Source organism: Carettochelys insculpta, chromosome 1 (genome assembly GCF_033958435.1).
Source record: "Carettochelys insculpta isolate YL-2023 chromosome 1, ASM3395843v1, whole genome shotgun sequence".
Taxonomy (NCBI): domain Eukaryota; kingdom Metazoa; phylum Chordata; order Testudines; family Carettochelyidae; genus Carettochelys; species Carettochelys insculpta.
The window spans coordinates 45,305,134-45,329,818 of record NC_134137.1 but is presented as its reverse complement, the minus strand read 5'-3'; the positions used below and the strand labels follow the sequence as shown (position 1 = coordinate 45,329,818).

The window sequence follows — 24,685 nt, the reverse complement described above, 5'->3', positions numbered from 1 at the left end:
AGTGGAAGTGTCTTCTACCACTACTATAATGCTAATATCACAGTACTGTAGCTTTTAATAACAGGTGTGAAAAGAGAAGGTTAGAGGTGAGGTGATCACAGTCCATACATACATATATGGGGAACAACAGAGCCTTCCTGCCCATAGGATGGGGTGCCACCCCAGGCCCCCTGCTGTTGGACAGCAGCGGCAGGGGTTGCCTCTCCCACACCCCATGCTGTGCTCTCCTGCGGCCTCCCAGCCTGCTGAGCCCTGCTTCTCTGTGAGTGTCTCGGGGGCCTCCAGTTGCTCACAGAGAAGCGGGGCTCAGTAGGCCAGGATGCCCCAGCAGAGTTTCATATGGTGAGTGGGGGAGAGGCGACCTCCTGTGGCTGCTGTCTGCCCCCTGCCCTGGGGATGTTTCCAGTGCACCCTCCTGCCCATGGAAGGGTGGGAGCAGAGAAGAGGCACCACCACGCTTAGCTGCAGTGAAGGCCAAGGGCAAGCAGGAGAGAGGAGGCACTTGTGGGGGGGGGGGAGCTTTGGGGAGGAGTTTGGGGACAGGGGAGATAGGAATGAGGTTTATGGGGAGGGGGGTTGATAAGGAGGAAGGGGCTGTGGTGAGGGGCCTCTGGATAGTCCCCACAGGTAGAACCTTGCTGGAGACTCCCTCCAAATTCCACCCTCCCCCCGTCGTTCTCGCAATGAGCCAGGAAGAGAATCACTCTCCTAACGGTCGTCAATGACGAGTTGACGGGTGAACTATTTGTCGAGCGCGCCTGCCCGCCCCTCTGCCCGCCGGGTAAAAGAAGCACCTCACCGCTGGGACTCTATAGGAGCCGCGGCTATGGGCCCCTTCGGGGAGCCAATCGGAACGTTTGTACTGGGAGCCAATCAGGGAGGCTGTGACATGCAGCACGGGATGAGGTGAGAGGGTCCCTAAGCAGGAGGCTGACCAGGGAGGTTCCTGCTCCTGTGGCGCGTCCCACTCCCGCAGCTCTAGCGCCTCTCCTGCTGCGGCGGGGGTCCCTGCAGGACATGGAGCCTGCCCAGGCGGGGCCGATTGTGGTGATTGGCAGGTAAACCCCAGCGGGCTCTTGTCTGACGGCCGGCGGGGGCCGCGCGGAGAGCCAGGGGGCCATTGCCACGGGCAAGTGCGAAGGGCTTGAGCGTTCCACCTCCTCCCGCACAGGGAAATCTCAGCCCTGGACTGAGGGCTGCTGGTACTGATTCCCCTTGGTGCCTGTGTGCTGCCCGTGGGGGCAGGTGCGACCTTTTGAGCTGGTTGTTGTTGCTGTAACCACCCCTCTTGCAACCAGGAGTTAACTGAGTGCAGCCCATATATCTCTCTAGGGCTCCAGTTTTATCTGTCTGTACACACACAACTTGTCCAGCTGTGAGAATTACAAGTAGTACAAGTGGTGTCAACTTTAAAACTATTCTCTGGTGCTCCAACCATCTGGCTTAACTTTATTTACTTCCTCCACTGATCCTATTAATGACAGCTGACCTCTCCTCTTTTTTCCTCCTTATTCCCCTCCCCCATATAAACTCTGGATTCTTTTTATCTGCTCAAAATCTGAAACCTAATAAATACATTTATTAGTCTTTAAGGTATTACAGGCCTGCTTGTTTTTTCTGGAGCCCTGTTTCACTCCGTGGCTGATATAATGTTTTCCACAGGGTCCCATTGTGCTGCAGTGTGAAGTCTCTTTTGTTACATCTTTTTGTGACTCTGTGAGCGTTTGCTCATTTTTTTCCATATTTATTTATTGTGAAGTACAGTCCAGTGTGTATTCGTTTACCTTATGTGTGGGTGCATCGAGTTGTGTGCTGGTTTATGTAATGATCATAAAGCATGCAGAGGAACTTATGATACTGTATCTGTGGTGATTATTTGTGGCAAGGCATGAAGTAATGCAGTGTTTTGGGACTGAGACATTAATAGAAGTCTCATTGCAATTTGTTTTTGTGGTAAGCCTGGTCAGGTTTTTTCTATTTTAAAAAATAGCCTTTCCCAGTGTTTTCAGGTTTATCGATGGTTCTGAGTAGCAACTGTAAACATACACCTTCTACTGACTGGCTTAAGTACTCTGCCATGTGCTTGAGGACCATTTGAAGTGTGAGTTAAATTTTCAGGCACCTGTAGTTATGGTGTCATATGACACTGACCAGACTAATAGTGGTCATGCTTAGTTACCCCTCCTTTGCCATTGGTAGGCAGAAGATCACAAGTCTTGTCCTCTCTGTACATAATTTATAGTGCAACCACATGGTATAGACCATCTAAGACTAAGTGCGGAAATGTTGTGAGAGGTGAGCACACTCTGCCTACCAGAGACTCAGGCCAAATCCTGAGTCCCTCCTACATGATTTTTTTTTTTGACATTGTACAAGAACCATGTATTCGGAGTGTGTTACTCAAAGTATGGAATGCAGAGTTTTAAAAGTGTGCCAAAACTTAGCTCCTTTCTTGGGATCAAGACACAGAATATATTAATTTCACTTTTATATGGATTATTGAAAGTGCAAAACAGTAAGAAGTTTATAACAGTTTAAAAAGCACTTGACAAATATTTCATTTAAAAATAAAATAATAACCATGATCTAGGGAGGCCACAGTGGCTACAAAGTTTTAATCCCATATCTGCATGGGTTCAATAAACTGCTAGTTAACTTTTTTCTTTTAAAATGGAATCCTGTTTCTTTTTTCAGGGAAAGAGGAGAGAACAGTTTTGAGTGAGCTCAGCAACATTTAACACAAAGTCAAATTCTGTCTTTTTTTTCCCAATTACTTCAATAGTTTCCTTCTGTTTTCAAGAAAAGTTTCCTGTTTTGTTTTTAACTGAAAGGTGGAGCAACATGTTTCCGGTCTTCTGTTCTCTTTGGTCTTTCTCTTTTTCCCTGTTGCTTGTTCTCTTGTTCATTCCCCCTATTCTCCTTCACTTGTGGTCATGTGGCTTTTTATGGACTGAACCTTTTCATGTCTGTGGCACTCATACACTTCAAAGGAAAATATAAGCGCAATTCCGCTCTAACAAGAGAGGAAGCCTGGTGTAATATTTGACTTTGACTTGAAGAAAATCTGGTTTCTGTTCTTGGCTTTGTTAAATTTGATGTGTAAAATTGGTCAATTGATTTATCCACTCTGTACTTTAGTGTCCCTGTTTGTAAAAGGGGAATAATAGATATTGAGAAGCTTAATTTATTAATACTTGTCAGTAGCTTTAAAATCCTGGGAGAACAGATGCTATGGAAATATGAACTATCATGGTGCTTTTTCTTTGTTATTAGTACCATGCACGGTACAAGCTGTGACATGACTTCTGCAAAGATTATTGACTGAGCTCTTGTGCACAGACTACAGCATGGTCGCATGACTCAGCATGGGAGTCCATCTGTAGGCTGCTCTAACTCTTGTTAGGAGTGAGTCCAGAATTCAGGGATTGCAAAGATGCTATATTATCCCCTTTTTTCATCCCTTGTTGTACCTCCTGATTTGCTCTGTCCGGGAGGTGTAGCCCAGAACAAAGTACTGTGTCTTCAGTGGCTTGACACACCAAAAGCTTATTTTAACAGCTTAAAAAATCAAAACCACTAATTATTGTGCTGCTTTCCATCCTCTTCTCTTCCAGCCTTAATTTTTCCGTCTTCTTCTCTAATTCTCCCCAACTCTGCCACAAAATACCCTTTGCTGGCTGTGCAGCAGCAGGTGGCTATTTGTGTAATTATACTGGTGTTCAGCCAATTAGAGGCTGTATTGCAATTTGTTGCATTCAGTGCTCATTTTTCCCAGATAGCAAAAGTTAAGGCTCATTTAAATAAAAAATCCTTTCAATGAGGTGAACTATGTAGTTACACACACACTTTTATTTATTTCCTTTTCAGCGGACTCATTGGTCGCAGCTGGGCCATGCTGTTTGCTGGTGGAGGTTTCAGAGTGAAACTTTATGATGTTGTGCAACAGCAGATAACAAGCGCTCTGGAATACATTAGGTAGGTCACCTGACTTTTTCCAACTGAAACATGCTTGTGCGGCAACATAATTCGCTATTCAGGTCTGACATTTACTGTTGTGAAAATATTCTGACCACAATCCCTTTTTTTAAAAAAAAGGGAATCTAAAGGGAACTTACTGGGTTGTAATTTTCAAAAGAGCTTAAGTGACTTAGCAATGTAAGTACTGTTACATTCAGTAGAATTGTGCTGTAAAATCATTTAGGGACTTTGAAAATTACTACCTTGAAGTCCTTGGGGATAGATATGGAGCTTAACCTCTTATTTTGTAAAGTTGGTGATTTCATAATTAAGGAATGGAGTGAGAGAATTTGGTACCACTCTACAGTGGTAATCTGAAAACATATTCACACATAGGGTTTTGAATGAAAAGAAAGCAGAGTCTAAATAAATATCCAGTTTTCCATATGGAAAGATGTTACTGGTTGTGTTCCTCACTGATCATGGCTGTACTGGGTTCAGTGTTCTGTATCTATAACAACCTGGCGGAAGGGATGACTGGAAAGGTAGCAAGTTTTACTAATGATTCAGGTATTGTTAATTAAAATGTGGGTGTGTTATAAAGAAGTGTGAGCCATCTTAGGGCTAGTCAGAGTCTAGCTCTTTTAAATGATCATATATGAGAGAGAAAGAGGGTTTTCTCCCTTCTCCACTTTGTCTGCCAAAGTTAGACCTAAATGGCTCTTACCCCCAAGTGGTGGGAGAATCACATACTACATCCTTTCTCAGTGTGATATGTAGGCTAAGCCATTGAGTCCAGTGGATGGAATGTGAACAAGGAGAGCCAGCTGGTTTCTGGGAGGAGGAATATGAATCCCAAAAGGTTGTTTCAGATAAGGATGTAAAGTCCCATTCAATTAGTTAACCACTTGGATATTAAATTTAACAGGTTAACTGGGGCGTGGAACAGCTGATCCAGCCTGGGTGAAGTGGTCCTTCCCACCACAGATGGGGGCTGCTCAGGCCCAGCTGGAGAGCCTCCACCTGTGGTGGCTCCTGGACCCCTGCAGTCCAGAGTTGTTCTGGCCAGGCTGGAGTACCCTTGTCCATAGCGCTTTTGGGCTGGGCCCAATGCAGATGAGGGCTCACCTGTGCCAGGCCCGGCAGGGGTGGAGTGTCATGGGCAGGGGCTGTTCCAGACCTCATTGGTTAACCATAACTGCCACTGTAACACTTGAGTGTAGTGTAGAGACATACTACAGCAATGTGAGGGGTTCTCTTGTCACTGTGGCTAGTCCATGTCCTCAAGAGGCAGTAGCAGATGTATGTTTTTTGAGTGTAGATGTATTCTAAGAAAAGATATGTAAAAAAACTGGCAAAACTCCCAATGGCTTTGGTGGGTCCATATTTCACAGAAGCACTGTTAGCTCAGAAAAGAGAAGCGTAGAAGGAGATAGACTAGTTGGCTGTTTCCAACTAGTCTCTTCCTTCATGTGTAACTCAAAAGGCACTCTGAAATCAACAGCAATATGAATCAAGACGCTTAATTCAATTCTATTGAAGAATTAATTTGTGAAACTCACTGTACTTCTAGTAAAGTATCAGTAAACTCATGTTTAACTGGTATTTGAGTAACTGGCACTGCCTCTGGGGTTTGTGTACAGAGCATGAGCAATGTCCGGCCCCTGGGTATGGGGAGGAGCCCACTCAGTGCTGCTCTGTGTCCCTGCATGCTGTGTGTGAGTGCAGCCCGTAGGCTCCTCTTCTCTCCCACCCAACATGAGTATTCTTTATTATCCAGAATATTTGATTATTCTGTAACCTCCTGGTCCTGTGGATGCCAGGTATCGAAGAGTTTACTGTAGATTTTTTTAAATGGTTTTCTGAAAATCATTCAATATTTATATGCGTAAGAACAGATTGAGGAGTTACATTAACTGATGTTTTGATAATAAAAAATTATATTGATAGTTAAAACTCACATTAGCCTGAAAACTCTCTTAAAATGCTGCTTTTTATAACAGACTTCTATAATTCCCACTCCAAACCACTGCTATGATGCTGAGTCCTGTTAAAGGAGCTGAAATACACGGTGGAAGACAAGTACAAATGATGATTTTACATCATGTTCTTGAATCCATGTGCTGATACTACTGTCTCTCCCACAAAAAAAATTGACCATTACTCATTTGTGAATTTGTCATTATTGGTTTTCTCTAAAAGAAAATTGGGGAAGTGGTCGGTGTATCTATCATGTTACACACCTTTGGAACTGGAAAAAAAAAACGAATTTTGTTCCACTATAATTAACTTTTATGTCAAATTTTTATTGTTGTATGATTCACATACCCTGAGTTTATTGTATGCAACTGTTTGAAACCATAAGACATTTCAGTATACAAAAAAAATTGCAGATCACCTCTTTTAGCAAGAGAAAATGATTAAAAATAATAAATGATTGCAGATGCTAAGTTCCTTGTGCACCAAAATGGAATAAAACTTGTGTTCATTTTTTTATGGATGTAAACCTTGTTTATAAAATGAAAATTCAGAGTAATGGTTTGCAGATTTTAAGCAAGTGTTTCAGGTTTTATGCAAGTCTTACACATTGTTAATTACCATGTATGCATCTGTTATACAGACTGAAATAATTCCATCATGCATAGTGCTGAGACTGGAGAGGAAATTCAAGTGGAACTAGACTATCGATAATTCTGCCTCCATGATAATGTCAGTAATGAAAATTCAAAGCATGCCCTGGGGCAAGACTAATAAAGTGCTAGAAAATAACATGAAATAATGAAATTTAGGACCACTTTGGCAAGACTGGAAATATGGAGGTGTAAAAACATGGCACACTTATGCTGCACTCCAGTGTAAGATAAGGAAACAGGAATGATTAAGGCATAAAGGAGACCTAGTTTTCTGTCTAGTTAATTGTTATTGGCAGACAGCAGTAAGAGCCCTGACAGAAGAAATGAGAGGGGAAAGGGGGAAGGTCATACTCTGAAAGTGACATACATCCAGCTATAGTTAAAAGCAATAGCACTCTCATCAAGAATTCACTATATTAGGGCAGCCTAGACCACCTTAGTTGAATGGATAAGTTACTTAAGAATTCTGCATTGTAACAATAGCTAAATTCTCATGATCTCTGTTCCGGAATAGTGCACCCTGTTGTGTAAAGTGTGTAACTTTTTTGCCATTAAACTTCTTTCCTGCAAGTAGCAGTCCCTTTGGTTTATGAATACAGTACTCTCTGAGGACAGTTGGTACCATGTTAGAAGAACAGGTAAATAACCTATTTCTGAGAGTAAGCACAGAACCCATGAATATTGCATTTGCTTATGAATATGGAAGAAGAAAGCTTTATACCAGGGGTGGCCACATTTACCTGCCCTCTGAGCCACATATGACAATCTTCAGAAGTTCAAGAGCTAAAGCACACGTGTGAGGTGTTGGAGCTCAGAGCTTCTGTTTGGGCTGAAGTCCTCATCTTCTTCCCTGCTGGACAGAAACTCCTACCTCAGCATGCTACTGCAAGACAGAGGTCCCAAGCCCCCAACCCTGTTTCGTAGGCAGTGAATGGGAAGGGGGCCATGCAAACTACACTGTCACAGTAAAAGAAACAGATGTGGCTCACAAGTCACAGTTTGGTCACCTCTTCTATATACACTAATGGGAGGTCAGATTGCAAAAGGACTTTACATGGATATGGCTTCATATTCTGTTCTTTAAAATGTTTATATATTAAAAGTATTGCAATAAAGTATTGCACCCCACCGTGCCTTTCTTGACTATACAAATAAGGTGAAGACTCATCTTAAAAGGATGACCTTTGCCTATATCATGAGATCTAAGTAGGAACGTACCACTAACTGGGAAGTATTTTCCCTAAGGTCACTGATTCATGTTTTCTGGAGCAAATTTTGTTCCACATCAATATTAACTTATAAGGAAAAATAATGTAAGGTCCATTACTGGGAAGAAGAGAGAAACTAAGAAACTTTGTGGTCAGTTTTTATTCTTCCCAAAACTAACAAGGTGTTCTGATTGTAGCTGGGTTAGGGCTGGCTTTTACCCATGTGTCATGGCGTGTATTTTTAAGGATGCCACTTACAATATAGCACCTCAGCTTACACTTAGAAATGCTGAGACAAGAGTAGGTGACATTTGTTTTATATTAGTAAAACACAATTCTATGTATATTCAGTTAAATTTTAAAAGAGAATTCCAAAGTCTAAATTCAATGCAACAGACTCTTACAGACTCATGAGTGGTAAAACACTGGGTCGTAATCTTTACCCTCCTAACTATGTAAGTTATTGGCAGTAAATAGACACAAACACTGTCTATATCTCAAAATAGGGTGTTTTGTCTTTTTTTAACCTTCCCCCATTTCTCTCTCATTCTTCAAATAAATAGAGATCTCTCTGAGATACCCCTGGAATTTTATCACTTTTTGAAGTGGTCCTGAGTAAGCTTATCTGAAAGTTATTTCTTTGCTCATGCATTTCATGTACACATCGAAACAAAAACTGCTTTTGAAATACTGCAGTAAACAAATTACCTAAGTGTTTGAATCTGGAAGTAACTAGTCATAGCACCAGCAACGTATTGAATTCCAGTCTCTCTTGGGGCTTGTGGTAGCTTCCCAGTCAGAAAGGGAGAACCAGTTTATCATTATATGAAGACCAGAAGCTTTAAACCTAAAGTTAGGTTTCTGAAGCAATATTTAGAAAGCTAAATAAGTGTCCTGATTTTCAGTAGTGCTGAGCACTCATAAATATAGTTGAAGTTAATGGCAGATGAAGGAGTTGAATGCCTTTGAAAATAGGCTCCTGGATGAAAATGGATCAAACTCTCTAGGCATCTGTCTTCTTTAAAATTCTGGCCTTAGTTTCTTTTGATGTGTATATGAATTCATCAGTATTTTTTAATTCTTTTTAATGTATTCTGCACCTACCTGTTTGATTTACCAGGTTTAGAGAAATCTTGTGCATAGCCTTGCTTAAGCCAACAGATTTGCTAGCCACCCACTCTCCTCAGATATGGGAGCAGGATGCCCTCAATCACAAGGCTGTGGATTTTTGGAAGTTAGCATAGTCCATCCATCTCCCTTCCTCCATACAGCCGCAGGATATTATATCCCATACATGTTGGTACATAGGAATTTCTGCTGGGGAGTCCTTTTTTTGTAAATGTGGACCAACTCCCTCCCTACCCCCCCCACCAGATCTCCAGCCAAGCCTGCCTCCCCTCCAGCCATAATACAGTAATAAAGGTTTTCAAGAAATTACCTTCTGGGATTTTGCTATAATACTGTCAGTGAAAAACGGTATTCCAGAATATTCCAGCCTTATTTCCCACCCACCCACTCAAAGCTCCAGCACTGAGACCCTGAGACCCTCAGATTCAACAGCAGGAGAAGCAGCAGAAGGTGCGGAAGATGAAGAAGCAGAAGCAACAGAAGGAGAAATTCAAACAGAGTTGGAACCAGCAGAATCACAAGTAATCAAAAAACAAAATGGGGAGAGGGCAAAAGCAGCATGAAGGTGGCCACTTAGCACATGGCTTGAAGCACATCTTTTACCTGGGCATCATGCTGAACGGGATATCCCCTGTGCCTGAGCTCTGGTCCAGCGGCAGATGCCTTGGCCATGTTGTGCAGCCTGAGGCTTTCTTGCCTTGGCCACATGCAGCATGGGAAGGCTTGTAGTCCAGTGGTGAAGTGGTTGCCGCATTGTGCGGCAGCAACAGTGGACGGTGCATGTGTCACATCACTTGCACATAGTCTGGCAGCTGGCATAGGGGAGGGGCTGCTCACGCAGCCAGAGCCAACCTGCTCATCTGCTGGAGGAGGAAGATTTACTGGGGGCAGGGGGTGGAGAAGTGGAGCTCAGCAGACTGGGAGAGCACAACGAAGCCCTGCATGATGCGTGCTGGGGAGGTCATGAGAAGGCAATCCTCTGCTGCTGCTGCTGCTACCTCCAGCTGCCCGGCTCCTGCTCCAGGTAATCCCCAGTAAGGCTGGACTTGGAGGGGGCCAAGAGTGAGGGTGGGGGCAGAGCAGGGAAGAGGTAGAGTGGCCCATGGGTAGGAGGAGTGTGAATGTACTCCGCCCTGCCCCTGTGTGTGGGTCTGCCATTGTCTCTCACAATATACTATTCCAGAAGACAACTTCATCAGATCTGCCTGTCCCAAACTCATAGCTTAATCTCAGTGTCTTGTTAGTGCTGCTGTTTATGCCAACCATCCATTTATATACCTTTGCTATCTGAGTCGCAACTGGAAGGAATAGATGGGAAATACCAGCTTCTGAGTTGTAATCATGTCAAATCTCAACACCATGTTGTCCACACTTAATGTTTTGTTTACGAAGAATCATAGAGTAAGGTCCTTCTTCAAAAAAACTTCTGAAAACTCATATGTGGGAAGAATCCAGGTTGTAAATCACACTCTTACTCATTGTTCTGCATTATTTAGTACTGTCTTGTAGCACTTTAAAATGTGAGCTTTGGGTAGGGACCTTGGTCTCTGTAGGTATATTTTTCCCATTACAATCACTTCTCATCCTAGCTTTATTTGTTACTCTTTCTTTCTTTTAAAAACAGCTATCCATACAACTCTTTTGAACAATGGGCCCTCTTCTTTTGTATAACATCCAAACTCTTCCCTTGCAACAGACACACATTTGGGTGCCTGTCTTAGGAAACTCCTGCTCCCTTTTGCAGTCAAGAGGTCTAGGATGGGCCCTTGCAGCCATTGAACAGAAGAGGCCGGAGAGTCCGTTGGTCAGTTCTGGAATGTAAGGACAAGGTGGTTGCAGGAAGGGTTTGGGGACAGGAGATGTCTGCAAATATGCAAAATCACAAATAGCAAGGGTCTCCTGTGTATAATGACTACAAAGTTATGTTAGTTCCACAGTTTTTTGCAGGTGTGAATTTATTTATGAGGAGGTAAGCCAAATGGAAAGAAAAGCAAAGAGAGGGAATGTTGAAGGGAAAGGAGCTGTGTGGCACAGGGTAGGAGAGAAGGGGAGTAGGAGGGGCAGGTGTGGACTGAACATTAGATACAAATCGGTGAGAGAAGTGAAGGGAGAGATTTGGCACAAACAGCCAATCAAGGTAGAGAAAGTAAAGTCAGAAGTTACATTAATTTAATAAGGTAAGTTGGCAAGGTGAATATTAATCAGCCACAGAATTCCAGATGTGGTGATACAGTGGATTTTGCAACGCTCAAATATTTTTGTCTCTCTGAGAGTGGTTGAAAATACGAAATAATCGTGGGAAAGTACAGAAAGATATATCCGATTTCTTAATCCTTTGTAACACACACTGTTTGAACAGGAGGGGTTTTTTTTGTTCCTCACCTGAAAGGTGACGGTATCTAAGGAATCTCTTTTTGCTTTGTCTAGTTGAAGCTGAAGGAGAGTAGGTAAACATGGGATGAATATATCATTCCTAATGCCTTTGCCAAGTTACCAACTTCTTTGCTTGAGTTTGTCCACCTCTAAAATGGAGAAAAATAATATGTCATAATCAGCTTTACATGGGAGGCTGTGAGGATAAAATAGTTTGATGGAACTTTGAAGATGTAAACAGATAATTATTAATAATTAGTGGCAATGGTCATAGTGTATGTAGGCAGTATGCTCTAGTAAATATGGTATGAGACCACAATTCTGTTCCCATCCCTTCCACTGACTGACTTGTGACCTTAGGCAAGTTACTTCACCTCTTTGCGCATCTGTTACTCTCTAATCCTTCGCTTTCTTGTTTGTTTTGATTGAAATCTCTTTGTGTCTGGGATTGTCCCCAGAGGCAGTGCGTGGGGGTGCAGGGGAGAGTTACATGGATACACCCCTCAGCATCGGCCTCTCCCCCATGCTCACTCTCAGCACCATGCCACTTCTGGTAGGTACAGGGGCAGTTCCACTTCTCCCCTTCAGTGGCGCAGCGTAAGAGCAGCGTGAGCTTCCTAGCTCACATTGCTCTCAGACTGTGCTGCTTGGAGAGGGCCCGACGCCAAGGGAGGATGGACTGCCCCTGCACCCACTAGAAGTAGTGTGGAGCTTCTGCAGGAAGAGGCAGGTGGGGTATAGGCAGAGAAGCGTGGGCAGGAAGGGAGTGGGGCAGGGGCCCATGGCCAGTGTCCCCCTGGACTCTCTGCACTAGTCACCTCTGATTGTATTTATACATTATTTAAAAAAAGTAGGCCTTGATCATGGTGGAGGTCTCTAGATGCTACAGTAATATAGTTAGTAAAAACTGTGTTGCTCGAACCCCAAATTAATTGAGGCATCACAGAGATGATCCCTCCTTTTCCGTATTTAAAAAATGATAGGGAGCAAAATTTTGGCTCTGAGACTTTTCCTTTAAATGTAGTACATAGCAGTGCAGTGAGTTCTCTGCTTCTAAATGGCAGGATTCACTCAGTAGAGGGGGAGGGATAGGTCAGTGGTTTGAGCATTGGCCTGCTAAACCTGGGCTTGTGAGTTCAATCCTTGAGGAGGCAATTTAGGGATTGGGGTAAATAGGTGTTAGGGATGGTGCTTGGTCCTGCCCAGAGGGCAGGGAACTGGACTAGATGACCTCCTGAGGTCCCTTCCAGTTTTAGGAGATGTGTATCTCCATAACCCTTAAGTGTGGTCTAAATCCAGAGGATGCTCACAAATGGTTTAACTAAAGTACAACTTTTGAACCTGTTTAGTTGAGCAGGTCCACTTCTGTGAAGTGGTGGAGCTTGCATTGGTTTTAACCTTGCGTACAGCATTTTATGACATTAGGTTTATAAATAAATGACACCAGTTTAACTACAGGTAATGTGTGTGTGTAAAAGAAATGGGATTGTACCTTGGAATGCAGTGGTACTGGAAAGGACTTGGCAGTCATGGTTGATAACTACTTGAATATGAACGCATAGTGTGATGCTATAGATAGAATGTTAATGCAGTCTGTCAGTGTATAAACAAATAATATCAATTAGGGGAGAGAGATGATGTTACCAATGAGTTTATGATGTCAGTGAGACCATTACTGAAATTCTCTGTCAGTTTTAATGCTGTAGAATCTCAGAGTTATGAATACAGGCATTATAAACTGTCCAGTCAACCACACACCTCATTTGGAACCTGAAGTACATCATAAGGCAGCAGCAAAGACCAAAAAAATCTAAATATATATATGTAGTGCTATGTTAAACATAAATTACTAGAAGAAAGGGAAAGCAGCTTTTTTCTTCAGCATAGCTGAGTTTCAAAGCTGTATTAAGTCAATGTTCAGTTGTTAACTTTTGAAGGAACAGTCATAATATTTTGTTCGGCTTCACATATATTTCAGAGTTACAGATGGCCTCCATTCTAGAGCTCATAATTCTGAGTTTGTACTGTATCACCTTTTGAAAAGGATATGAAAAAATTGGTGTAACCCTTCTTCTGGAAGGAATTGGCAGCAACCAGGGATGGGTTCAACATCTAGGGGTTCCTTTTCATCCATCTCACACAGAACTGGCTCAAGCCCCCACCCAGTATCCTGGGAACAACACATACGCATGGGCGCCTTGGAGAGGCAATGCTTCCCCACTCACAAGCACAGAGTCTGAGTGTAGAAAAGGACTTTTAATAAAAGAGGCAGAAAAGTCAATTAGCATAAGCTTGGGAAAATTATTACACACAGAATTCATAAGCAATCCTCAAGTAACTGTCCCAGCTCAAATGCATTGAGCAATGACCTTGGCCTCTCAGACTCACCAGTCCAATATTGTAAACAGCCAATCCACGTGCCCAACTTTCTCTGCACCCCACAATTCAAATGCCACACTTACAACTTGGTCCAATCCATGCAGGCACTGACACCTCAAACTGATGCATTCCCTCATCTGGCCATCCGCTGCTCCTCCTACCGGCCACCTACCAGTTGCACTGTCCATCTATCTATCTGCTATGGGTCTGGCCTGAGGCAAAACCCTGTGATTTCAGCTCTTGGTATCTACCAAAGTGGAGTCTTATAAAAACACTAGTATCCAGCTCTATCTTTTAACGGGTGGGGAGGGCTAGTCAAACCAGGTTTATGGCTATATGGCCAAGGCACTCAGCAAGCTGGTTCAACCCATATCCCTCCCCATCTGCTTTACAATGCTTTAAACCAGGGAGCCCTGTGCAATCCATGTCTTATGCAGTTATGTCGACTGCCCTGTCCCCCACAATGACTTGGAGCATTGGTGAGATTTCACAATTCTTATACTGTGTTAGCATAAATTGTGATTTTACACCAACGTGTTTACAGTACATAAAACCTCATTGCTTCCTTGCTACCCATCAGACTTTGTTTGCAAGGTATCACATATGCACACTTTTACATTCTCATGCAGATGATCTCTGGGAGACACATTCCTCCCAGCCTTCAGCAGCATTGAGTTCTTGCTGGCACATTCCTTACATAGGCAATTATTCAGAAAAGAGCTACAGAATGGTACGTGTTCAGACTTCCTTCAATCTTGGAATGGAGGACTAAGGAAACTCAGTTGATTTAGTTCATCCAAGAAAAAGGTTAAGAGGTGATTTCATTATTGCCTGTAAGTACCTGCTTTAGGAGAAGATTTCTGGTGATAGAGAGCTCTTTAATCTAGCAGAAAAAGGCATAACAAGAAGCAATTGTTGGAAACCAAAGTAAGACAAATGCAAGCTATACATAAGATGCATTTTTAACCTTGAGGGTTATTAACTAATAGAGTAATTTACCAAAAGGTGCAGTGGACTTTCCAGCTTTTGAAGTCTTTAAATAGAGATGGAATGTCTTTCTAAAAGGTGTATGCAATAACTGAAAGAAGTGATGGACTTGAGGCAGAAATTCCCAGACAAAGTTATCTGACTTGTGTTATTGGGAAAGTCAGACTGAGTGATCATCATGGTCTAATCTGTCTTTTAAAATCAGTAAATCTAGGGGCTTGTCCATACTAAGCAGAAGATCGATTTTTCCACATCTGGTGAAGATGCAGCAAAATCTGTCTGGGGTCCTCAGTCAACCCCTGTACTTCTGGCTGTCGCGTGGAGTAAGGGAGGTCGATGTGAGAGGCTAGGCCTTCACAAGGGAAATAAGTTGCTTCCAGTACATCGATTCTAGCTATGCAAATGCCATAGCTAGACTTACATATCTGAAATCAATTTATTTTCCTAGTATAGACTTAGCCTTAGTGAGTCTATAAGTAGAATTAATGCTCTGACCAGCAGAGGTCATTGGTGTGCAAGACTATGTAAGCATACCAGTGCATTACAAACTACTTAAAACTAAAATAAGGAATTAGAAAGGTCATAAAAATTTTGTCTTCCTTTCCCACTAACAAGCAATTCCAGTCTTGAAAGACACTGCCCACGATCCAAGGAGCTAACAATTTAAAACAAGACACAAGTAAGTATTTAAAACGATACAAAAGAAGAGGGGAAAAAAAGTGACAGTAATGATTTTGCATTATTAATTAAGGTAACTGTGTATACCTTTAGATGTATTTGAATAATTAGAATGATTTTAATAAATACCAGTTAACTCTGATCTCTTGTTAGTCACTGTTAATTGGCGAGCTGTGGCCTAATGGGTTAGTTCAGGAATGGTGTTCCATGTGCACAGAGCAGTGTTTGAGAAGGAACCTGGAGGGCTGAAGAGGAGCCGAGTCTCTGTGAAACTTTTTTTATCTCAGTAAATCAGTATTCTCCAGCAGGAAAACATTCTATCAGAATTTCCAACCAGCTCTAAGTTTCAGCAGAGAAGGTCTGATTCTTTTTGTGCTGGTTCCCGTATGCATAGGCACTGGCTCCATGGGAACTCTGCGGCTGCAGCCCCACAGAGAAAAATAAGCGTGTGCTCATCACCTGCTGGCAGCCCCACTAATCAACTCCTCCGCCTCCTTCTCCAGTGCCTCCCATTGCAAAGCAGCTGTTCTGCAGTGTGCAGGACACTCTGGGAAGGAGTTGGAGGAGTAAGGACAGGGCATGCTGTGGCAGTAGGATGGGAAGAGGTAGGGTGGGGGTTGTGCATGTTGGAAGGAGGGGGGCGAGACTTGGGGTGGGAAGAGGCAGGCGGATACTTGGGGGAGAGGGTGGAGTAGGGGCTGGGACTGAGGTGGTGGATTAGCACCCCTGCCCCCAAGTTAGAGGGGAAGTCATCACTTGTGCCTATATGTATGGGTACACATGCTTCATGTACCTAAGGCTGTAAATGTACAGCAAGTAGTGTCCAGTTGCTGTCCATGTGCTCCGACTCAAGGGCGTAATGGGTGGTGTGGACTGATCTCTCTCCGGTCCTGTCCTTCCTCTGTTTGGCCTGAGTCAGAATACTTGCGCCCACTGTGATCTTCCTCTCCAGTTAATCCATATTGTAAATAGGTTTTGTTAAGTTTAGACTTTCTATTTTTATAGTTAGTTTAGTCTCTCACCTGGGGGAACTTGACCCTGCGGAGGCCTGTGCCAGCAGTGCTGGATTTAAGAACTGCGTCTCTTGCACCTATTCTTTCTCCATCAGTGACAAGTGCTAACATTGCCTTTACTACTTTGTGGAGACTCGCATTGCCAGCAAGTGCAGCACCTTTGGCTCCCCCACTCCTGAGTCTGGGGTGAGGTACAGGAGCATCTCGTGGATCAGGCCATGAGGCCCCAGTTGGATCAAGGCCGGGGAGATCCCTGTGTATAGACACTGAGCAGTGCTTTTCTGAGCATAAGTGCCAGAGTAGAGGGGAAAACACTTAAGCCTAAGAAACCCTCTCATTAGAGATTTAGACCTGACCATAGCTTAAGAACAAATCCTTATTCATATCTGCCTCTAAGGAAAGGATTCCTTCCCCAACTTGTCCAAAATCAGGTGAGTCCTTGAGCTCAGGTCCTGAGGAACTAGGCATGCACGTTCTGTACAAGAAGGAAGAGATCAAAGGAAGATCCAACAGTGTTGCTTCTGGCACTGTCCACAGACAAAAAGATCAGCATACACTGCACCCTTCTGGAAACTTCATGCTGGACCCCCATTTGACAATTGCAGTACTCTCCGTTATGGGATCCTTTGAGTACCAAGGCCATTCAACACCCCAGCTTCATTGATTCCCATGTCAGGAACTCAGAATCTGTGAGGGAGTGAAAACTTTACATAACCTGAGGATACTTTCACTCTGCCCTCTCCACAATCTCTTCTACGATTGCCCCAGTCTTCCTTGGAAACATTTCTACCCCCAACCCTTACATACTCTTTACCAGCCCTCCTTCCCCTCTGCTTTGGGTTCCATCTCATTTGAAGTAAAAGAAGGGACTGGGAAGGTGTCAGTCTGCTCTGCCTTTTGTGCCCTTGGTTTGGGGCATGAGGAGAACAATTGCACATGCACAGACCAACAGTCATTACTTTCACCAGCCTTTGGTGTTAGCTGCATGGAGCCCATGCATGCCTACTTGTGGAACATCAATAGCAACAACACATCTTGAGAAATCTCCAGTTACAGGTCAGTAATTTCCATTTTGTCATGCTTGTGCTGGACTCTCATCAGAAGGTTAAAAATGCACATACGCTAATGTGTGCATTTTAATGCTGTTTATGGAGCCAGCCGCAGGGTGTTACAAGCCAAACCTCCACCCCCAGAAATTTTGTTCTTTTTTTTTTTTTTTTGTTCAAATTTCTGGTCTCATTCCCCTAACAAAAAAGTGAGCTATTGGATTTTTTTTTCTCCCATGTACAGATGCTCAAGAAAGGGTAGGAATGAAGTATCTGACTGTACACCGGGGTTCCACTTCTTAGTTTGGAAGCTAATGATCATTGTCACTGACGCTTTGTTTATTTTGCATTGATGCTGTTGATTCCTGGTCCAGTAAAACTTACCCACGCTTACTTACAAAAATATTTAAACTCTATTTAAAGAAAAGGCTAAAGTCAATAGGAAAAACATTATTTTAAAAATGATGAGCAGAATACATGCAGACATCTTGCATATTCTAAGCTATAAAGCATTTTCTCTAGCCCTCAAATCTCTCAGGTGGTTTTTCCCTGCTCCTCCAATTTTTCAGTGTTTTAAAAAATACGAGCACTATAACTGCATACAGTCTTGCATTACAAAGGTTACGGGTGTGGTATACCTCCCTGTTCTTATCCCCTGGCCCAGTTTATATAGTCAAGGATCGCATTAGCCCTACTTCCCACATCATCACACTGGCATTTTATGCCATCGTGCCAACAATGCCCAGATGCTTTGTATATTGGACAGACTTCTAACTCCCTTAGACAAAGGGTTAATGGGCACAAAACAGACATCAAAACACTCCAGATCCACAAACCAGTTAGTCAACATTTTAATGGAGTGAGGCATTCTGTTAAAGACTTAAGAGTATGTGTGTTACTGGAAAAAAAAACTTTTACCAGGTTATTCAAAGAGAAATAGCTGAGTTGGCTTTTATATTCAAATTCAGCACATTAACACGTGGTTTGAACTGGGATGGGAATTCTCTGAGTCACCATAGGGGCTCGTCTGCATACTTGGCTTAATCTAATTCTTGACCTTCCCCCCCCCCCCCTCCACTCTGATTTGCTCACCTTGATCATTTTTTTCTGATTTGTCCTCCTTGATCGCTGTTTTTGGTTCTCTGTGCCTTAAATATTGAGTCTGTTCTGTTATGGCTATGGTCTGAGGAAGTGGGTCTGTCCCACAAAAGCTCACCTGATAAATTATTTTGCTAATATTTAAAGTGCTACTTGACTGCTTTTTGTTTTGATGGCATTTTATGTTGAGTTGTTTGTCTACTACAACACTTAAATCCTTTTTAGTGTCACAGGACCCTAAATTGCTTTCATTCTTTATTCCTAGATGTGTTAATTTGTAGCATACCCAGGCAGGTCCTGTACGCCTGAGGCTCTGTCCGTTTTGGGAGTGCAGAGTTCTGCCTGCCACCCTCCCAGAGGTACCCTTCCTCTGGATTGAGGATGTCTAATATGCGACAAATATTATAATAGAGATTAATCTTTAAAAGAGATCAGGAGGACAAAATAATTGATCTAGACAAGGTAAATAAGGGATAACATAGAGGAAGTAGCCCACAAAACCCTTATTTTAGAACACAAAAAGTATTTCTAAGTAACATGAGAGTAGCAGATTCCTCTAACAATTATTTTCGCTAAGAAAGCAAAGGACAAATAGAAAATACCCTCTTTTCGGACTATGACCATTTACTAAGTTCTAAAATAAACCATAGTTAACTATGTGTTTATAAAGCCATGAAATACTGCATTTAAAACAGAACAGAGTTGCACCTTCATAAAATGGTGCTTGATAGTCTACAGCTCCTTAATGCAACATGAGTGTGTTCCCTCTTTCTGTAGAAATTGATCTATGCTAAAATACAAACTGTTTATGTATTTCTGTTAAGCGTTCCTGCATAGAACTCCGTGATAAGACCTATTTTCGGATTAATGATTTGTTGACCCTTGCTCTTACGACCAGGGCAATCACAGTAAAGGCATAGTCCATTTACATTTACAATATTAAAACTCTCATTGATTTCAGTGGTGCAAAATCACAGTGTTTGATTATTTACAATTTGTTTGACCTAAGAATGATCCTAGAGTCACATTTAGGAGAACATAAGTAGGATAATAAAAACCTGTGTCTAGGTGTCATGTACCTTTTACCATTTTCTCCCCAGTGATTTTACTTGTGTTCTCCTTATCTCTTTTCTCTCCTCCAGCTGGGAAGGATTAACTGATACAAGTTCACTTAAACTTCTCAAACTCATAAAGTGGCATTGCAAAATAACAAAAATACATTTAAGATTTCTAAGAAATATCTTCAATTTTCAAAAAATGGCTAGAAGTGGTTGCAATTGTAAAATGAATGTGTGATATAATGTATAAATTTATTTGAATATTCTGTGTTTTCACTAGCAAAGAAATGAAGGAGCTGGAGAAGTCAGGAATGCTGAAAGGACCCCTCACTGCTGAGAAGCAGTTCTCTCTGATTAGTGGCTGTGAGGACTTAAAGACAGCAATAGAGGGTGCTATGTTCATTCAGGTGAGTTGAGGACTTTACCATTTCTAGCAAACAAAGGTTATATACCTCCAATGTTTCATGTTGTTTGGCTGGGGGGCAAGTTGTGTGAATAAACAACAAATTAGTAAACCTTAAACATACTTATTTCTTCATTTATCTACTTAACTCAGTTTTGTTTGAAGAAAAATTGTCATGCAGCTAATTGACTTTTTGTGAGTCCTCATAATGTTTGCTAGCTAAGCACTTGTTATAACCCATTTGCAAAGTTTGATCGTTTATAATCAAATGTTACCTTATATTAGTGGGCTAAAAGAGAAGAATTATTTGAATAATCTTACTCACTTTCTGCTAGAAGTCAAGAATCTCTGCATTAGCCCATTTTATTCCTTTTGTTTTGTAAGTGGACTGCACCCTTTGCTGTACACAGCTTTGTAAAAAGTGGCCAAACTAAGGACTTTGTGTCTCGTATTCTGTGCCCCTGTCCTCAGGATTTTAAAAACAGGAAAAAGTGGCAAACAGATGTAATTGCAAATTCAGTAGGTGTTCATAATGAGTAAATTTTTATATACAGAACATTATAAGGGGCCACAGTGCAGGAACAGATGTCACCAGGCGGATATACTGTAAAAACAAGGTATACACCTCCAATACATTCTAACATATATTTGCAGCCTTGTCTAACTCAGGCTTTTGTTCATGGATGCAGTTCCCATTGACTTAAAAGGCAATGGTTTTACTACATGGCTGAATTTAAGCCTCAGAATATCAAACATTATCAGTCATACTACTATTCTTACATTTTCCAGCCCACTTTCTGTCATTTATGTCACTTGTGAGTTTGGCCCTTAGTCCTCGTACTGCAAGTTAGTTACAGATATATTTTTCCCAGTATTCAGTCAAGAATTTCAATGTTGTAATGAATCAGTGGAATTAACTTTTTATACATTGGGTAATTTTTCTCTTTTCATTCAGTCAATCTCTATTTTTACATTTGATGGACAAAGGTGAGAGAGAAACCTCCTGAAATTTCCATGTTTCACAAAAAGTTGAGAACTTTTAGAATCAAAATGAAAGGATTTTTTCAGAATAAATTTCTGTGGGAAGTTTCAGAGGGACAGCCTTGTTTGTCTGTTTCAGCAAAATCAACCAGGAGTCCTGTGGTATGTTAAATACTAACAGATATATTTCAGCATAATAAAACAAAAACAATGGTATTTGGAGATAAGGAAATAGGAGGGAAGGTCAGTGTCAATGGTATTGAACTAGAAAATATAGAGAAGCTCACATATCTGGGGAGCAACATAACATATGATCTAGACTGTGAGAAGGAAATAGCGACCAGAATAGCGAAAGCAAGAGCGAGTTTGAAGGCGATGGCTAAAGTCTGGAAAAGCAAAGCAATTAGCTTAAGAATTAATCTGGGTGTCTTGAAAACGTGTGTATTCAGCAGCATGTTGTACAGATGTGAGACATGGGTGATAACGAAAGATTAAAAAAAAAAAGAATATTGGCGTTCGAAAGGAGTTGTTATAGAAAGAATCTGAGAACAGGATGGATGAAGAAGGTCACCGATGAGGAATTATACAGGAAGATACAGCCGAAAGAGAACCTGCTGCAGAAGATTATAAAACGGAAGCTACAATTATTTGGACATATTTGCAGAATGAATGACGAACGAAAAATCAAGACCCTGGTATTCGACATAATGGATAGTTTGAATAGGAGAGGCAGACCGCACAGAGAATGGGTAGATGATGTAGTAGATTGGTGCGGAGCTAGTCTACAGAAACTAAGCCACTCTGCACTGGATAGGGAAAGATGGAGGGAAATAGTGAGAGAGGCATCAGACACCAACGGGCACTGAGCCCATGGTTATTATCGATGATGATGATAAGCTTTTGTGGGATGTACAATCACTACTAAGCTTTTTGGTGAAAACTGGAGAAAAAAAAGAAGTTAGGACTTCTGCTATTTCCACATTTTCTCTAATTGTTTCCCCTCCCCATTGAGTCCTGGACATTTCTCATGGATGGTGATTGACCCCATGGATTGGGAAAGCAAGCCCTTCATCCCCACCCTTTCTGCCCAAGGCTCCACCACTTAGTGCCAATCAGAACCCAGCATTTTCCATTGTGATTGCTGCTGGCCCCTGTCCAGTCCCTGCCGCATGTCACCAGTATTCATATTTTATACCAGTTCTGGGAGGGAGGGGCAGGGACAGAGTGTGAGTCAAGCACATCGTGGTGCTCTGAGGGTGCTGGGAGAGAGGGGGAGGAGCAGGTAAGTGCCAGAGCTCTGGTACCTCATTTTGTGAGAGGCATGTGGAGGAGGTGGACACACAAGGGGTGCTGTGGGGCTGCAGGCGGAACCCCAATCTGCTGGAGGATGAAATGAAGGAGGGCTACTCATGTGGCCCACCCATTATTTGGAGTTGCCCATCACCTTTTCTTTTCAAAGTGTGAGAATAATCTCCCAGAACCAGTGGCAGGTAGGCTGACAAAGTGCAGGCAGTGTTTGGGTGAGTCTGCACTCTGATCACTTAACACAGGGATGGAGAACCTCTTTTGGGATAGGTGCCACTGACCCATAGAAAGATCAGTCAGGGGCCGCGCAAGGGAGATGCAAAATTAAAAAAAAAAAACACTGACGTGGTACCCTCATATCTCTTGCACACCAGCCCAGAGCCTATGGGGGTCAGGGCTAGTACATTTTGTGGGACCCTCAAGGCTCTGGGATGGGGGGCCAAAAATGAAGGGTACAGTGTGGGAGGAGGCTGCAAGAAAGTGGGCTTGGGTGTGTGGTCTGGGTGGGAGGCAGGGTGCAGGAGTGGGTTGGGGGTGGGGAGTTGAGGTGGGAGGAAGGATGCAAGAGGCGGTACAGGAGCCATCTGTGGGTGTGAGGTCCGGGTGATGGGGTGCAGCTTACCTGTGTGGGAATGAGGTGCAGTAGTGAGCAGCAGGATGCAGTGTCTATAGTGCTTGATCAGCTTGGCAGCTATAAAGCAAATACTTGGCAGCATGGCCCTTCTTGAGCTAACAGGCTGCACTTTGAACCTCCTGACAGTAGTGACTCCTTTATGTTACATGGAATTCACTGGAGCTTTGATGTGTTAGTTAAGCAACTCACGCAAGCATTCTCTCCATCAATTCAGACTGTCTGCCCTGGGGTTCATCAGTATGTTACCATGTCCATCTTTGACAAGTGAGGGTTTATTTCATGGATTGGCTTTCAAGTTGTACAGTTCTTTATAAATAGTTGCTTCTGCAGCTTCTCTCAGTTGAGCCGCCTTTGCCTAAAATGTCTTACTATCCTGTTTTAAAGCTGTGTGTTGCAAGGTATTGAGGGGTTGGTATTCTTGGTTAACTTGCTTACACAGGACCGTACCTCATTTTTTTTTATGATATCCAGAGGCTATTAACTGGTCCATTGATGTGAGTGGTGTAGGTGGGCTGAGATGCCTTTTGTCCAGCATTTTGTTGGTGAGATCCATAGGAAGACTGAAAACGGTGTAAAGTTTGTTTGTTTGCTTGTGTTCAAGGCTTTTGTCTGCAGGGCTAGAAAAGTGTTTGCAGATTTCGGCTTGATACTGTATTTCATTTTGAGAGCAGCTTCACATTTGAGGAGGTTAGGGCTGTGGAATTGCATTATTCTCCCCTCTTCCAGGATTCCCCTCCCCGAAATAATAAATATAAGCTAAAATCCCCTAGAGGATTTCCTGGCATAAGATCACGCTGGGCAAAAAACTGAGGGTTGGTGGGGAGGAGATCCAGGACTGGGAGGAGCCACTGTCCAGGGAATGCATTCCCTGCCGCTTGTGGGGAACTTCGGTCTAGGGTGCACTACCCCAAACCCCTGGGAGGAGCTACTGCTGGAGCAGCCCCACCCTTGTTGCCTCCCAGCCCACTGCCCTCATTCCAGGCTTCATTTTCGAAAAATACAATAATTGAAACAAAGCCTGTCCATTTTTCATTTATTTTCAATTTTTTAAAAAAAATTAATGTAAGGACCTGAGCAGTGCTGGGTACATCTGCTAGTCAATGTATGAAGTGCTTTAGCTGTCTAGTTAATAAACTGTACTAAGGGATGTAGCATAGAAGTGGACGAAGGGAGAGGGTAGTTAATGTAGTTCTGAAAATTACTGTCCGCATATTCAGTCTTTGTTTCATATTGAGTAAAGTTAAACTTGTAAGATAGTTACTTGCACTGATCTGCATGCAGTAGATTTTAAGTGCCATAATGTGACGTTGAAGGAATGAGAACACTGATAGCCCATTTGTTTTCTGAACTGTAGAAAAGTACAAAATGTCTCTTTTGTAAGTCTTGAGTTCACCTTCCTGAATTAGTGGTTATCTGTGCAATATCATAGGGGTAGAGATTTTCCTGTTATTTTAAGAAGTAGTGTACTTAGCAAGCATCAAATTTCACCAAATTTCAATTACTATGAGCTAAAGCATTTGCGATATCCAAGTAGTTGTTGGGCTTTTTGGTTTGGTTTGGTTTATTTTGCTTCTTTAGTCTTGAGAAGACTTGCAGATGTTTAATTAGAAGTTAGTCATTGTATTAAAAACAGCTAGATTGGCCAGCACTCTAATGGATTATTGTGCTGGCATAATAAAAGTAACTAAATAAATGGCACTGGGACAGTGAGCTAATATTATATTGCTTCTTCCTAGAGCGTTATGTGGGGTGACCATCCATCCTGTATTGGGTGGGACGGTTCCGTATTTTTTTAAAAGGGGCT

The 24,685-nt window shown here is 42.5% G+C and overlaps 1 protein-coding gene across 1 annotated transcript in view; it reads left to right on the top strand.

The window, feature by feature from the left end:
• The first annotated feature begins 914 nt into the window (after nt 1-914).
• The window catches only part of CRYL1 (crystallin lambda 1), an 88,547-nt gene continuing 64,776 nt past the window's right edge, over nt 915-24,685 (top strand). Inside the window, exons 1-3 of the mRNA XM_074985257.1 lie at nt 915-1,058; nt 3,868-3,975; nt 19,839-19,965. Coding sequence (XP_074841358.1) covers nt 1,018-1,058; nt 3,868-3,975; nt 19,839-19,965 — 276 coding nt within the window. The 5' untranslated portion in view covers nt 915-1,017. The remainder of the gene's footprint in view (nt 1,059-3,867; nt 3,976-19,838; nt 19,966-24,685) is intronic.